Genomic DNA, 13,321 nt, shown 5'->3' with positions numbered 1-13,321 from the left:
ATCCCTAAAGACACAATGAAGTTATAAAAATTACTGCCATAAAACGTGACTTGTGAATACTGCTAATTATTTAAATATGAGAAGAGAGAAAAAAAAAAAAAAGAGAGTCCAGCACTCTCTTTTACTATCTTTTTTATTTCACAGGTAGATGTGATTCAGTTAAAAAAAATTATTAGGATAACAAAGTCAAGGTTATAGAACTGATAATTTGTTCTAGAAATTATGTACTGTAACAAGAAACAGTATTACCAAGGGCTTTTTTCCCCCTGAAAGTGTTTTCTTAAAAACATTCATTCATATTATTTAAATATTTTAATGCCTGATTTGGTGGGGAGGAAAAAAAAAGTATACATTTTCAGCTTGGAATGAAATTAAGTCAAATAGTACAAATATACTAATGCATGGCTTTTTTTTATTTTTTTTAGATTTGGGGCCAATTAAATTTAAATGGCCATCTGACCTAAAAGTAGTTTGTATACTAGTTTCCCAAAGAATAAACCTGATGAAGGGTGTAAAGAGCAGACCTGTATGTGTTAAAGGGATACTAAACCCAAATTATTTCTTTCATGATTCAGATAGAGCATGCAATTTTAAGCATCTTTCTAATTTACTCCTATTATCAAATTTTATTGGTTCTCATGCTATCTTTATTTAAAAAGCAGGAATGTAAAGCTTAGAAGCCAGGCTACATTTTAGGTTCAGCACCCTGGTTAGCGCTTATTGGTGGCTACATTTAGCCACCAATAAGCAAGCATAACCCAGGTTCTGTGCCAAAAATGGGCCGATTCATAAGCTTTATATTCCAGCTTTTTAAATAAAGATAGCAAGAGAATGAAGAAAATTGGTTGATTAAATTAGAAAGTTGCATGCTCTATCTGAATCAATAAAGAAAAAAATGTGGGTTTAGTATCCCTTTAAACAGTGTATGTGTGTGTATATATGTGTGTGTGTATATGTGTGTATATGAGTGTATGAATGTAATGTAATGTGTGTGTGTATATATATATATATATATATATATATATATATATATATATATATATATATATATATAATGGAATGCAATCATTTAAAAAAGAAAAACTCTCTCTATACTTTAAAGGAAAAACAAAATACTGCTGAAGTTGTTTCTGCCTTTGTAAAGATACACCCCTTTCTAACTACAAATTACAATTTGGATTGAAATAATATATGAAGGGGTTTTTTAGTTTTTGTTTTGCAAGATGATTCCATTCCATAAAAATCTAAAGCTATGTGCCCTTAGTGATTTTGCACTAGAAAGCCAAGACATAAAAACCAAATAAACACAATCAATAATCTAGAATTTATCTAATATTAATCTGATATTTGGCAAAAACACATTGTAAGCCCAGCTAGTAACATTTTTGTCTGCCTTAAGATAAAGCATCTTTTGTACTAGGTAGTACAATAACCCATGTAAAAGGCTAATAAAACCAAGAAGAACTAATGCATCAATACTTACATATGCGATTAATCAGTGACACAGCATTACATTCCCGCCTGAATATGGCTCTGTCGGAAAACGGCTTTAATGACATTGCACTGCTCTCCCTTAGCAAAAAGTTTTTGAACTCCTTTACTTGTCCTCTCAAACTAAACCTAACCTACAAGTTTAAAAATAAATTCAACTTTGAGGTATGGATCTTTTTTTCTGTACACAAAAATAATTCCATTTTAGCATTGTTTAGAAAAAAAGTGACACTGCACTGGACAAAATATTTATATATACACAGAGGTTTGATTTACCAGGAATTGGCTTCTCACTGAAAGCAAATAGCCTGTGTAATCTTCAAGAATGAAAACATGTAGTGTGCATTCACAAAAGCATAGTACCATTGCAAAACTATACTGACATATAGTATAAGAAATATAAGGATTTCTAAAATTCATCTTGAAATAGAGCATTTTACTAAATTAGATGCGCAGAACAGGAGAAAATTGGCATAAACAAAATGTGATCATACATAAATTAACAAAGAAAGAGAACAAAAAAAAAGAATGGTAAAGAAAGAATGAGAGAGAAAAAGAATGTGTGAAAGAACAAACTAGATAGAAAGAACTAACAAACAAGAACAAATTAAAAATAATTGAAGGAGAAAGACAGGAAAGGAAAGACACAAATTGAGGCAGACTGTTTAAGACCTATGCTGAATATTTATAAAAAAAAATGTGCATTATATCAATAAAAATGCCTTGAAATATGAATGTGTTATGTTGCAGTTGCAATAAATTTAATGTACTGGATCATGGCAATAATAATAAAAAAAAATAAAAAAAATCAGGGGAACTATGTTATGGCTCAAAGTTAATATCATTTTTAACATTTAGATTTTTCTACTAATATATTGCATATTCTTGGTCATTGTATACATACTAAGTTTTTGTACTCTGACACAAGTCAGAAAAACAAACAAAAAAAAAAACATTTGCAAACCATCAAGGAAAAACACACAACTAATAAGGCTAAAAAGGGACTTAATGCTGTAATTACTTGTTTGGGCCATAACCTACAACAGATCATGGCTAAATGTAATGCAACAGCAAACCAATTATCAAAGGATCAGAAATGTGTGTTTTGAACTTCTACACACACAAAAGCATAAAGGGACATTTCATTTACAATAGAGAGGAAAATAAATAAAAAAAAAATATATCAAGTGTTATAATTACCCAAATACATAACACACATTACAAGGTAAGGAGAAAAACACACAAAACAAAACAACAAACTATCTAATTAAACTCAAAATCTATAAAAGAGTGAAACAGTAGGAATGCTTAAATTAAAAAAGGTTATCTTTAAGAAGGTGCACCTGAATATTAGGCTGAAACTTTACAAAATCTACAAGATAAAATATAAATCTTTTGAAAGTCAGCAGCTTTTGTTTTCTAAAGTTTATGAAATATATTAAGGGACCACTAACCAATTTAAAATCGACCAGGCTTCAGAATAAAAGTAATGGCTATTTTGTATTGCAGTTTGCAACGCAATGTAGTGCTTTAAAATTAAATCTAGGTTTAATTCTCATCAAAGCGGCTTTGGAGTATATGCCTTCACCCCCCCCCCCGAAAAAAAAGTATATATTGTAAATGACTACCTGAACATTAAGTCACAGATTTCAAGTGGAATGTTTACAAATTTTAGATAGACAATACAATCTTCAGGTCTCTGGGCTTTTAAACTGAGGAAACAAGTTTAAAAAAAAATTAAACCACTTTGGAAAATAAGAGTAATTATTATTTACAAGCCTATAATGGTATGCTATATACTACATATCTTGACCTTAAGCAACAGTAAAGGGTAGGCACATCATAATATACTGATAGATTGTCATCTGTTTTAAAAAAGCATTACTTAAAATTCAAATAACTTAAGTAATGGACCAAATAACACAAATGTGGAGTTAACAAATAAATTATATATAAAATATATATGTATATATGTTATTATGTCTTAACATTTAGTGAAGGCATACAATTTGCAGGACCTAAACCTATGATTAATATACTAAACATGTAATAGCAGGTATTTAGTTTTAAAATTTAAATCAATTGGGTAACTTTTCCTGCAGTCTCCCAAGCATTAACATTTTTTCTCTTTATTAATATTTGCACATTTGCTTTACATTGCAGATATGTAGCAGGACTAAAAGGGGGCAAACGTGTATTCTTCCTTTTTTTGCAAGTAAAAGATGAAAAATACATATTTACACCAAAAAAAAAAAAAAATTGCTAAATTTCTTTTTTATTCTTGTGTCACTGTGTACCAAAAAGGAACCCAGAGTTTGAAAAAATTATATTTAATTAAGGAGTAAGAAAAAAAGAAAAAAATAAGGATCCTGCTACAGGTCACTGATTGTGTGCTCTAATATTTTCTCTCTTTCAGTGTGCTCCCAATTATCCATTGTACCTACTGGAGTGTATTAAATTGTTTACAATCACCTCCATCACCTTTATTTTCTTATTTGAAATGGCTAATTTTGTCTATTGTATCCCCACCCATACCGAACATTTCTGAACTTAAAGGGACAGTATACTGTAAAATTGTTCTTTTAATTTGTTTTCAATTACTTGTTATACCAGCTGCAGAGAATAAAATGTATAATAGATAGCTTCTTTAGGTTTTATTTTGTATATGAAATATCTGGTTTTCTTCTTTGACACCACAACCCATCAAAATGGATTGAGCTTGAAGGGAAATCAGATCTCCGTATGTTATCACTTTCTGTACACCTAAATGCTTCCTTATCTAATTTCTGTTTGTATACCAAATTCCAATATATAGATTATTTAGATTCAAACATTTTATTGCTTTTCTTGTCTACCCCCTACTGGGAGTGTAATTTCTTCTGCTAGCTATGTTTACACAGTTTTTTTTTGTAGCCTATACTTAAAATGATACATCCTAGCATTTAAAAAACACTAAGTTTTACCATTGGAATAAAATTGACCTTCATTCATCAGTACCTTTATTTTACAGCTGCTATATTAAAGTGAATGTAAATGTTGAGGCTTAAGTGCCGGTTTTTAAAAATTTGATTAAAAACAGGGACACTTTAATTCATCAAAATTTACATTTCACTCGTTGCGAAAAAATACTTGCCTTATAAACTTGACAGCCGCTCCAGCTTTCCCCGGTCGTCGCAAGCCATTTCCGACGTCAGAAATGATGGAACGGTCATCCTCCAATCACGGCTTGCTGTGATTGGAGGAAGCCTGATTCCTCATTTTAGACCTAGAAAGAGGCTTTGCGACAGGCGGAGGCACCTGGAGCGGCTGTCAGGATGAAAAGTTAAGTATTTTTTCACAAAACGAGTGAAATGTAAATTTTCATGAATTAAAGTGCCCCTGTTTTTAATCAAATTTTTAAAAACCGGGCACTTTAGCATAAAAATTTACATTCACTTTAAAGGGACAGTCAACACCAGAATTTTTGTTGTTTAAAAAGATAGATAATCCCTTTATTACACATTCCCCAGTTTTGCATAACGAACACTGTTATATTAATATACTTTTTACTTCTGTGACTCACTGGTATCTAAACTACTAAACTGGTATCTAAGCATCTTCTGACCGCCCCTAATCACATGACTTTTAGTTATTATATATTGACTTGCATTTTAGCCAATTAGTGCAGTGTCTGCCACTAGCCACGTGCGTGATCACAATGTTATCTATATGGCCTACATGAGCTTGCTCTCCCCTGCTGTGAAAAGCAAATAAAAAAGAGGCGGCCTTCAAGGGCTTAAAAATTATCATATGAGCCTTCCTATATTTGCTTTCAACTAGAATACCAAGAGAACAAAGCAAAATTGTTGATAAAAGTAAATTGGAAAGTTGTGTAAAATTGCATGCCCTATTTGAAAAATGAAAGTTTGTTTTTGGACTTGACTGTCCCTTTAAGTACCTCTGGCCACCCATGGCACAGCTCATTTTTTTAAAACTAATGAATGAAGGTCACTTATTTCAAATGGTAAATCTATTTATTTTTTTTAAACACTAGGATTTAACATCACTTTAAAAAGGACATTGAACCCACATTTTTTCTTTCATGATTCAGATAGAGCAGGCAATTTTAACCAACTTTCTAATTTAGTCCTATTATCAATTCTTCTTTGTACTCTTGGGGTAGCTATAGCAAATCATGTCCGCCCTGCATTGCTAAATGCCGACAGCATACGCTGTCAGCATTTAACACTGCACAAGCAGTTCTCGTGAACTGCTTGTGCAATGCCGCCCCTTGCGGGATTTGCAGCAAATCAGCCGCTAGCAGGGAGTGTCAATCAACCAGATCGTATACGATCGGGCAGATTGCTATCCACCACCTCAGAGCTGGCAGACGAGTTAAGGAGCAGCGGTCTTAAGACCACTGCTTCTTAACTCCTGTTTCGGAAAAAATTACATTGGGGCACATTCGGGCCATGATAAATCAGCCCCATAGTATCTTTATTTGAAAAATCAGGAATGTAAGCTTATGAGTCTGCCCATCTTTGGTTCAGCACCTGGGTAGCGCTTGCCGATAAGGAGGGCTTTGTATTAAAAAAACAAAACGATAACTTCATGAGGTTTTCTTGCCCTACAAATTCAGCCCACTGTATTGGGCTGTGGTTTCAGTTAGCAGTTATTTCATATACAAAATTATACCTAAATGAACAATACCCCATATATGTTAAACTCTGCAGCTGGTATAACAAGTAATTGCAAACACTTTAAGAAACCAATTTAACCATACACTGTCCCTTTAAGGCAAATATGTATTAGCCTACAAATGTAGACGGTAGCTTTAAAACGTTAGGTTTTCAAAATGAAAAACATTCATAGTTGAGATATGAATGTGCAATTTTAAAATAGCTTTCTAATTTACTTATATTATCAAATTTGCTTCATTCTCTTTGCAGTCTTTGTTGAAGAGTAAACCTAGGTAGGTTCAGGAGTGTGCATTTAGCATTCTCTGGCAGCAATATTTGGTAGCAATGTTTGCAGCAATACTTTGTAGCGATGTTATTAATTTTTGCTAAAAAAAAAAAAAAAAAAAAAAAAAAAAAGTGCTAAAGATATGTGCATACCACTCTACAACAACGGATACCAACAGTATAAGACATTTGGTAACGGAAGTAAATTGGCTTTTAAATAAAAATGCATGCTCGGAATAATAAAAGTTGACTTAACTGTCTTTTTAATCAAAGCCTTAATATATCCCATATTAATTTGGGCTGGAAAATTATTAATATAGAAAACTATTAATGTGAGCAAAAGTTACAATATGTACACTATTGTAAATTATTGATATTATTATTGATTACATTTAAGTCCTGCAGAATTGTTTGTTTAATAATTAAAAAATAGTTGGCAATGAAACAATCAGAACATTTTTTTTTAAACAGATATATGCATGTGCCTATCATTTAAAGTGTGCTGAATCAGATTCTCTACATTAACAAAAGTGATGCTGTTGCAAACGGAGAGGCTTTTGCTTTATGTAGATATATATAGCTTCAGAGATACTTACATTACTTATAAAGAATGTTATCTACAAATAAAAAGTACTGTACTATTTAACTTTCACTTCCCCAATAAAACCTAACATTTTCCTCAAGTTCTCAACTATACAAACTTTAAGTCATCTTAGAGAACTTTATAAGACAATATAAAACTATGCAGGCAAATAATTCCAAAAAATACACTGAAAGTACAAAACTGTGTGGTTCACGGAGTGCTTATAAAAAGAACATAATTACCTGAAAGTGGACAGGACACTGCCTATCCTAAGAAATAACGTAGCACAACTACACCTTGTTTTTCATGCCTCTATTTGTGCGATTAAAAAAAAAAAAAAAGAGAGAAACTATTCTGCAAGTGCTCAGAAGCATCCTTCATTCCTGAAATATTGAACAATGAGGTTGTATTGTTAAAATATATTTATGCACCAAAATTAAAATCACAGTAGTTAAGTGTGCTCGCCCTTTCTCTGGAACTAACCACACAGCTTAGTAAACTGAAAAAGGGGTACTAAATCATAATTAAAAAATATCTAAAAATGTGGCATATCCTTTGTGTGGAAAACTGTGTGGACACAAACATCTGAATAATAAAAAAAAAAAAGCTACCAGTCTTGTGATAAGGCTACTTCTGAAGTTGATAGAAAATGTCACCATCAAGGTGTCACACATAGCTACTGGAAAAGGTAGTGTTGAAGAATAAACGGTAGATTCTTAAGGTAGTGTGTACAATATCCTTGCTGTTCCTGGTATGGCAGGCAAGAACCCAGTTTACTAAAACAAAATTTAAAAAAAAAAGTAGCATATATTTTCATCCATTTGCTCCCTATCAAAATTTCACTGAGCTTATAGTCACTTGTCCTCAGATACATTTTAACATTTTGCATGGTTCTTGCTGGAGTGTGCCATGAGGGATGCAGACCCAACACCCAAAACAAACTTTAATAGTGTTAATATAAAGCTCTAGGATAATACTCACTTGTAGATTTACCAACAAAATGCCTCAAGTGCTGTCTACATCCACATTTTGTGCTCTTAGCACATGCCTATCCTGAACTAAAGCCTTTTCATTTGCAATCCCAAAAATATTTTTAGGATCAAGCTCCATTTTAATAGTAATGGATCACAATTTTGGCATAAATACTTAGGTCAAACCATAGAGAGAAGTACGGAATGGTTTTAAATATTCTTATTAGAACTATCTAAATATTGGTTGAATATATTTAGTAAATCCTGAAATTAAGGAAAATTAAAGTGGACTTGTGTTCAAGGATTAAAAATAGATAAAAAGAACTCAATACATGCAGGCTCCCTAGGCGATGAGTCCATATTTACATGTATAGGTTCTCTTACTGAGGTAACAATTATCTAATATAAGAAAAGCATGCGTAAAGGCCAAAGTATTCTCTGGTTGTACTGGGTATGGAGTATTTACAAATATGCATTTTGAGCACATCTTTTACACCTGTTTTAATACAAGCTTTTATAAAACTTCCAAGGAGTTTCACAGTAAGAGAACAGGTGTTAAATGTACTTTGTGTTCGAACACATAAGTGCTCACCCAGTTTAATTACAACTCATTGTCTTAAATTGGCACTTTACTGCATGCCTAATCCTCTTTAGTTTCATTTGCACTTTGCGATGCCTCCACCTCTTCCTGAGGTTCCAGTTCACTCTTTACTGCAACATCTTGTTCCTCCAACCTCATTAATTTCATCTTTTTCTTTGGAGGGTTTTTTAATGTGCCTAGCCTCTCTTTGACTTTGTACTCCAGTGTACTATGGGGAATCCCATAAATGCTTTGCGCTTTGGAGACACTCATTTTCCCATTCATTACAACACCAATTGCCTCTTCCAATATCTCACTGTTATACTGTCTGTATCGCCCTCTTTTCTTTCTTGGTTGTTTTGAACCAGGATCTCCTTCTTGATCTGAGGTTGAATATGGCTGTCCAGAGGTAGACTGCTCAACATCTGAGCTCCAAGAATCTGCTGTAGTATCCAATAAACTTCTCCTATTTTGTTTTGGAAGGATAGTCCTTAATTTTTTGCTAAGTGCGCTCTCTGTTTGTGAACCCATTACCAAAGAGTTATAATTGTACAAATCCCCACTACGGGACTCCCATGAAAGGTCCATGCCTCGGACCTGTGGGATTTTTAAATCCACTGGAGAAGAAAGTATTGATTCTTTTTTTAGGTCATGCTTATTTTGAACTGTTTTTGAAAAGGCATTTGCATTTTCTGTGAGAAAAGGCAGGTCACTGATGTTGCTGAGTGCACCATTACCCCTATATTTCATACGGCCAAAATTAAATTCATAGTGTGGCTTTGCCCATGAAGCCTCCCTGGATAATATCAAATGCTGTCCGTGATTCTGCAGTCCAGATGAACCATGACCGGCAGTTGTAGAAAAGGGTTTCCTATTAAGTAGTTCCTCACTAATCTGGAGGGAGCGAGCCAGTGGCACTTTTAGAGTTGTGGAGTGGCCATAAGTTTCCCTGGTTCCATCCAGCAAACTTCTTGGAGGTACCCCATCACCACTCCGCGGAAGTCCATCAGAACGGTGCTGGCTGGGTCTCCCAGGTCGCCTAATTGGATGGAAGGAAACTGATGTGAGCAGAACTTGCACATGTAGGGAGGGATGGGTGAAGGGGCCACTCCTTTATTAGAAGGCCTTGCTTGGGTAACATCACTTTTTGTAATATAATTTATTTTACTTTTTTTTTTTTTGGTCTCAGCATCAGTGTCTTTTTTTTTTAAATAAAAAGTTCACAGAAAAAAGGGAAAAATGTGGGCAACAAAAAAAAAACAAAAAAAAGTGTCAGTTGGTCTTTGGCTGGGTTCACAAATTCTTGCGCAAAATTCTGTAAATGGCACTTTAATTATGAGTTTATTATAATCCTTCTATTGTAAAGACAATTATATGTGACGTTACCACTAAACAAGTACAGCAATAAAAGAGTAAGCCACTTTGAGCATTGCAATGAATTCCCAAAAAACTAAAACATCAATGCTGGTCCCTTTTTATTGAAATCAGAAAAGCATATTTTATAGAAACACCATCTTAAAAATGGTGACTTTGGGTAAAGTAGCTACAGGTATTAATTTAATTTATAACATTAAACGATTTGCATGCAGCACGCTACAAGAAAAATAGCCACACATGATTAAAGAAGAATTCAAGAGTAGGAAGAAGAAATAAAAACAAGAATGAATGAGAGGGGGGATATATTTTTGTACTTACCATTTAGTCCCTTTCTCCATGTTCTGAGTAACAGCACAATATGCAAAAATGGATTCATGACTACTGTGTTAATAATAAGCCACCACTTGAAGAAAGACAGAAATGTCAAATGTCCAACATAAAAAAAACCTTGTCCCCTTAACCACTTGTACCTATCCCTTTCTCTAGTTTATAAGCTGAACTGAAAAGAAGCACCCGAGCCAGGAAGGCTGGGTCTTCATGTTCTGTTATTTTATTTATATTCATGTCTTAAATAACAATTTTCTTACGTTTCTTAAAGTACATAAAAGCAGGAGATGACACCTGAACACTGACCAATGGGTAAGTGCCAAAGCAATAAAAATCATAAAAGGTATATCAGTATGGCAAGTTGGCAACAAAAACACAATAAAGGAAACGGTATAAGATAAAACAAATAAAGTAATCTATGAGACATACTAAAAAAAAAAAAAAAAAAAAACTCTTCTCCCAAAAGCCATCACAGCAAATATAAGAACTTTGAAGCCATAGGTAGGGTAGGTATAAGAGTGCCAAGAGGTTGCTTCACATACCTTTTTGAAACAGACATCATGATGCCAACATAGAAGCAACTGAATAAGAAGAATGTGTTTTAAGAAGGGATGAGGTGCTCTGCTGCATGGTATGTAAAGACAAGGGTAGACAGAATGGTTAACCCCTTTGTGCTGGTATTAGGGATGCACCGAAATGAAAATTCTGGACCGAACCCGATACAGAAAATTCAGGATGCCCTTGGCTGAAAACCGAAACCGAAAATGACTTTTTTTCTTTTTTAACTACAGTGTGTGTGTGTAGCTGAGAGAGCTTGTATGCGGGAAAGCTCCAACAAATGGGCGTGATCTGCATTGAAACTGGTGGAGCTCTACAAGGGAGAGCGTGGTTATAGCCAGACAACAATACGAGGTGGACATATTGTGTTTTGTTTTTGGGTGTAGTTATCCGTGCGATGGGCGTGGCTGCACCTGTTCGTCTCTCATCATATCTCCGCCTAGTTCCAGGTTCGGGTCTCACACTGACCCGTCAGATAATGCATATATAGGTGTGCACGCATATTTGCCGCAGGCGAATAGAATGTCTACCCACAAGAGGCTGATGTATGAGCACTGTATACAAGGCTTATACATATTCACTGTGTGTGCTTATAGCTATGTCTGATAATATCAATTGTTTATAAACATGTTACTTATCCTTCTTTGAATACTGTATTCAGTTTTGTTTTTTTTTTTTCTTTTTTTAAGAAGGAAACCAAAGGACACTGCTGGTTTCAAATATCATCATGTCATGGTACAACCGTGTGTGCTCTGTGTACCATGCCAGTGCTGTGCTGCTCACCTTATGCTAAGGATAGACATGTAACTCAATAGAACAGGGGATGGCTGTACATTTTTAGCCATTTTGGTCCTCTTTGGGCCGAAATTGGAATTGCACATTTACGGCAGCCCAAATTTTGGTGCATTGCTAGAATTATTCTTTATTTAGTTCTTTGAAACAGAATCAGTTTAACAGTTTTTTTTTACCAATTATCCAAATAAAGTATAGTCCTAGAAAACTATTATATGCAAAACAGTAAGTCAAGTAATGAACTCAAACAGCAGCTCTAGGCTGGCATCAAATTTGAAATATGCTACACAATAATTTTACGGAAAATAAAAAGCAAAAAAACCCCGAAAACCGAAAATGCCATTTTCGGCCGAAACGTTTCTGCGGCCGAAATTTTGGTGCATCCCTAGCCGGTATAATAGTGTTCACATCGGAACGAAGTAACAACGTAAACATTATTAGTAAAAATGAAATCACGCAATCATCTATGCGATCTTGCGATTTCAAGGCTGGGTTTGGATCAGGGGAGACTGCCTAAGCTGCAAGACACGCCCAACCTCAGGCCGATCCTTGCCTATGTCAAAGGGGGACGCTGCTCGACGCCGTATATGGTAGGATGTCCATGGCGTCCTAACGTCAGGAAATTCTTAAGAACTCTTTACCAAAGAAAAAAGTAGTGACAGCCAGACTGAGTTCCATAGAATTTATGGCAACATCTGTGTTATGGAGAGATAACTTGCCTTGAGTTTGATAGTTGCCCCAGGCTGTTCTCTCAAGAGACAGAAATCTACTTTAAAAATTGCCCAATTATGGTTTCTGAAGGTCATAAGAGAAAGACCTTTGAAAGCAATATGAGAAAGACGCAGGGCCTGAAACACTAAAGCCCTCTGGTTTGGCGAGACTCAGTAAGATACCTTGCTAATATTACAAGTCCCCACAGGGATTGTTTTAAAGACAATTTTTACATTTAGAATAGTCTCTCTCATTAAGGGGAGTTCCCCAACATGCTTTATGTTAAGGACAGACACTTACTTTACAATATAATGCTCAGTAAAATAATAAGCTAATCTGTTGAGATTCAGGACAAGAGAAAACTGGCTTTTTTTTAGGAAAGAAGGTCTGAATAAAATAGATCTTGGGGAGTTTCTACAGTACCCTTAAAGTCTGATAAGAAGTGGGGAAAAATTTGATATAAGTAATAAGGTCAAACTTATTTTTCTACAAGGAACATGTTTTGGACCCATCTGTCAGGAAGTTTTTTGCCTTCCTTTTATAGTGATAATGGCCCAGCCCTTTTTCGACCAGGACAAGATGAATAACTGAATAAGGTTCTCTGGAGTTTGCCTGCAAGGGTTTCAGTGGCATCTTTGGGTGAATCCATAAAGAACCCTTTGAGTTATATAATATTTTAAAAGGAAGATTTTCAATGGGAACATAAAAAATAATAGGCAAGGAAGAGAAGAGTTTTTGTTCTCAGAGACTCTCTTTACAAGGGATTCTAGGTTTAACAGCACAAATGTGTTCACAGAATTATCAAAGTTGGACGATTCTACTAAAATCAAAGAGGTCAAAGTCTCCAAATGTACCAAATGACCTATCTTTAAGGTTTACAGTGTTTTCAAGCACAAGTGATTAGTACCATCTCAAACCCTAAAGGATAAACATCACTGTGTGAACTAAATGACATCTAGCAATTGAGACCCTGTGAAATCCTCGCGTG

The 13,321-nt window shown here is 34.5% G+C and overlaps 1 protein-coding gene across 4 annotated transcripts in view; it reads right to left on the bottom strand.

The window, feature by feature from the left end:
- Positions 1–13,321, bottom strand: part of LCOR (ligand dependent nuclear receptor corepressor) — a 176,984-nt gene that overhangs the window by 141,417 nt on the left and 22,246 nt on the right. For 2 of the 4 annotated variants that reach the window (XM_053692502.1, XM_053692503.1), the window contains exon 3: positions 4,916–9,607. The exons of the other annotated variants lie outside the window; for them this stretch is intronic. In XM_053692502.1, coding sequence (XP_053548477.1) covers positions 8,629–9,607 — 979 coding nt within the window. In that variant the 3' untranslated portion in view covers positions 4,916–8,628. Of the gene's footprint in view, positions 1–4,915; positions 9,608–13,321 lie in introns of those variants that run through there. 4 annotated transcript variants of the gene reach the window in all.

Source organism: Bombina bombina, chromosome 9 (genome assembly GCF_027579735.1).
Source record: "Bombina bombina isolate aBomBom1 chromosome 9, aBomBom1.pri, whole genome shotgun sequence".
Classification (NCBI taxonomy): domain Eukaryota; kingdom Metazoa; phylum Chordata; class Amphibia; order Anura; family Bombinatoridae; genus Bombina; species Bombina bombina.
This window is presented reverse-complemented; position numbering and strand designations above follow the sequence as displayed.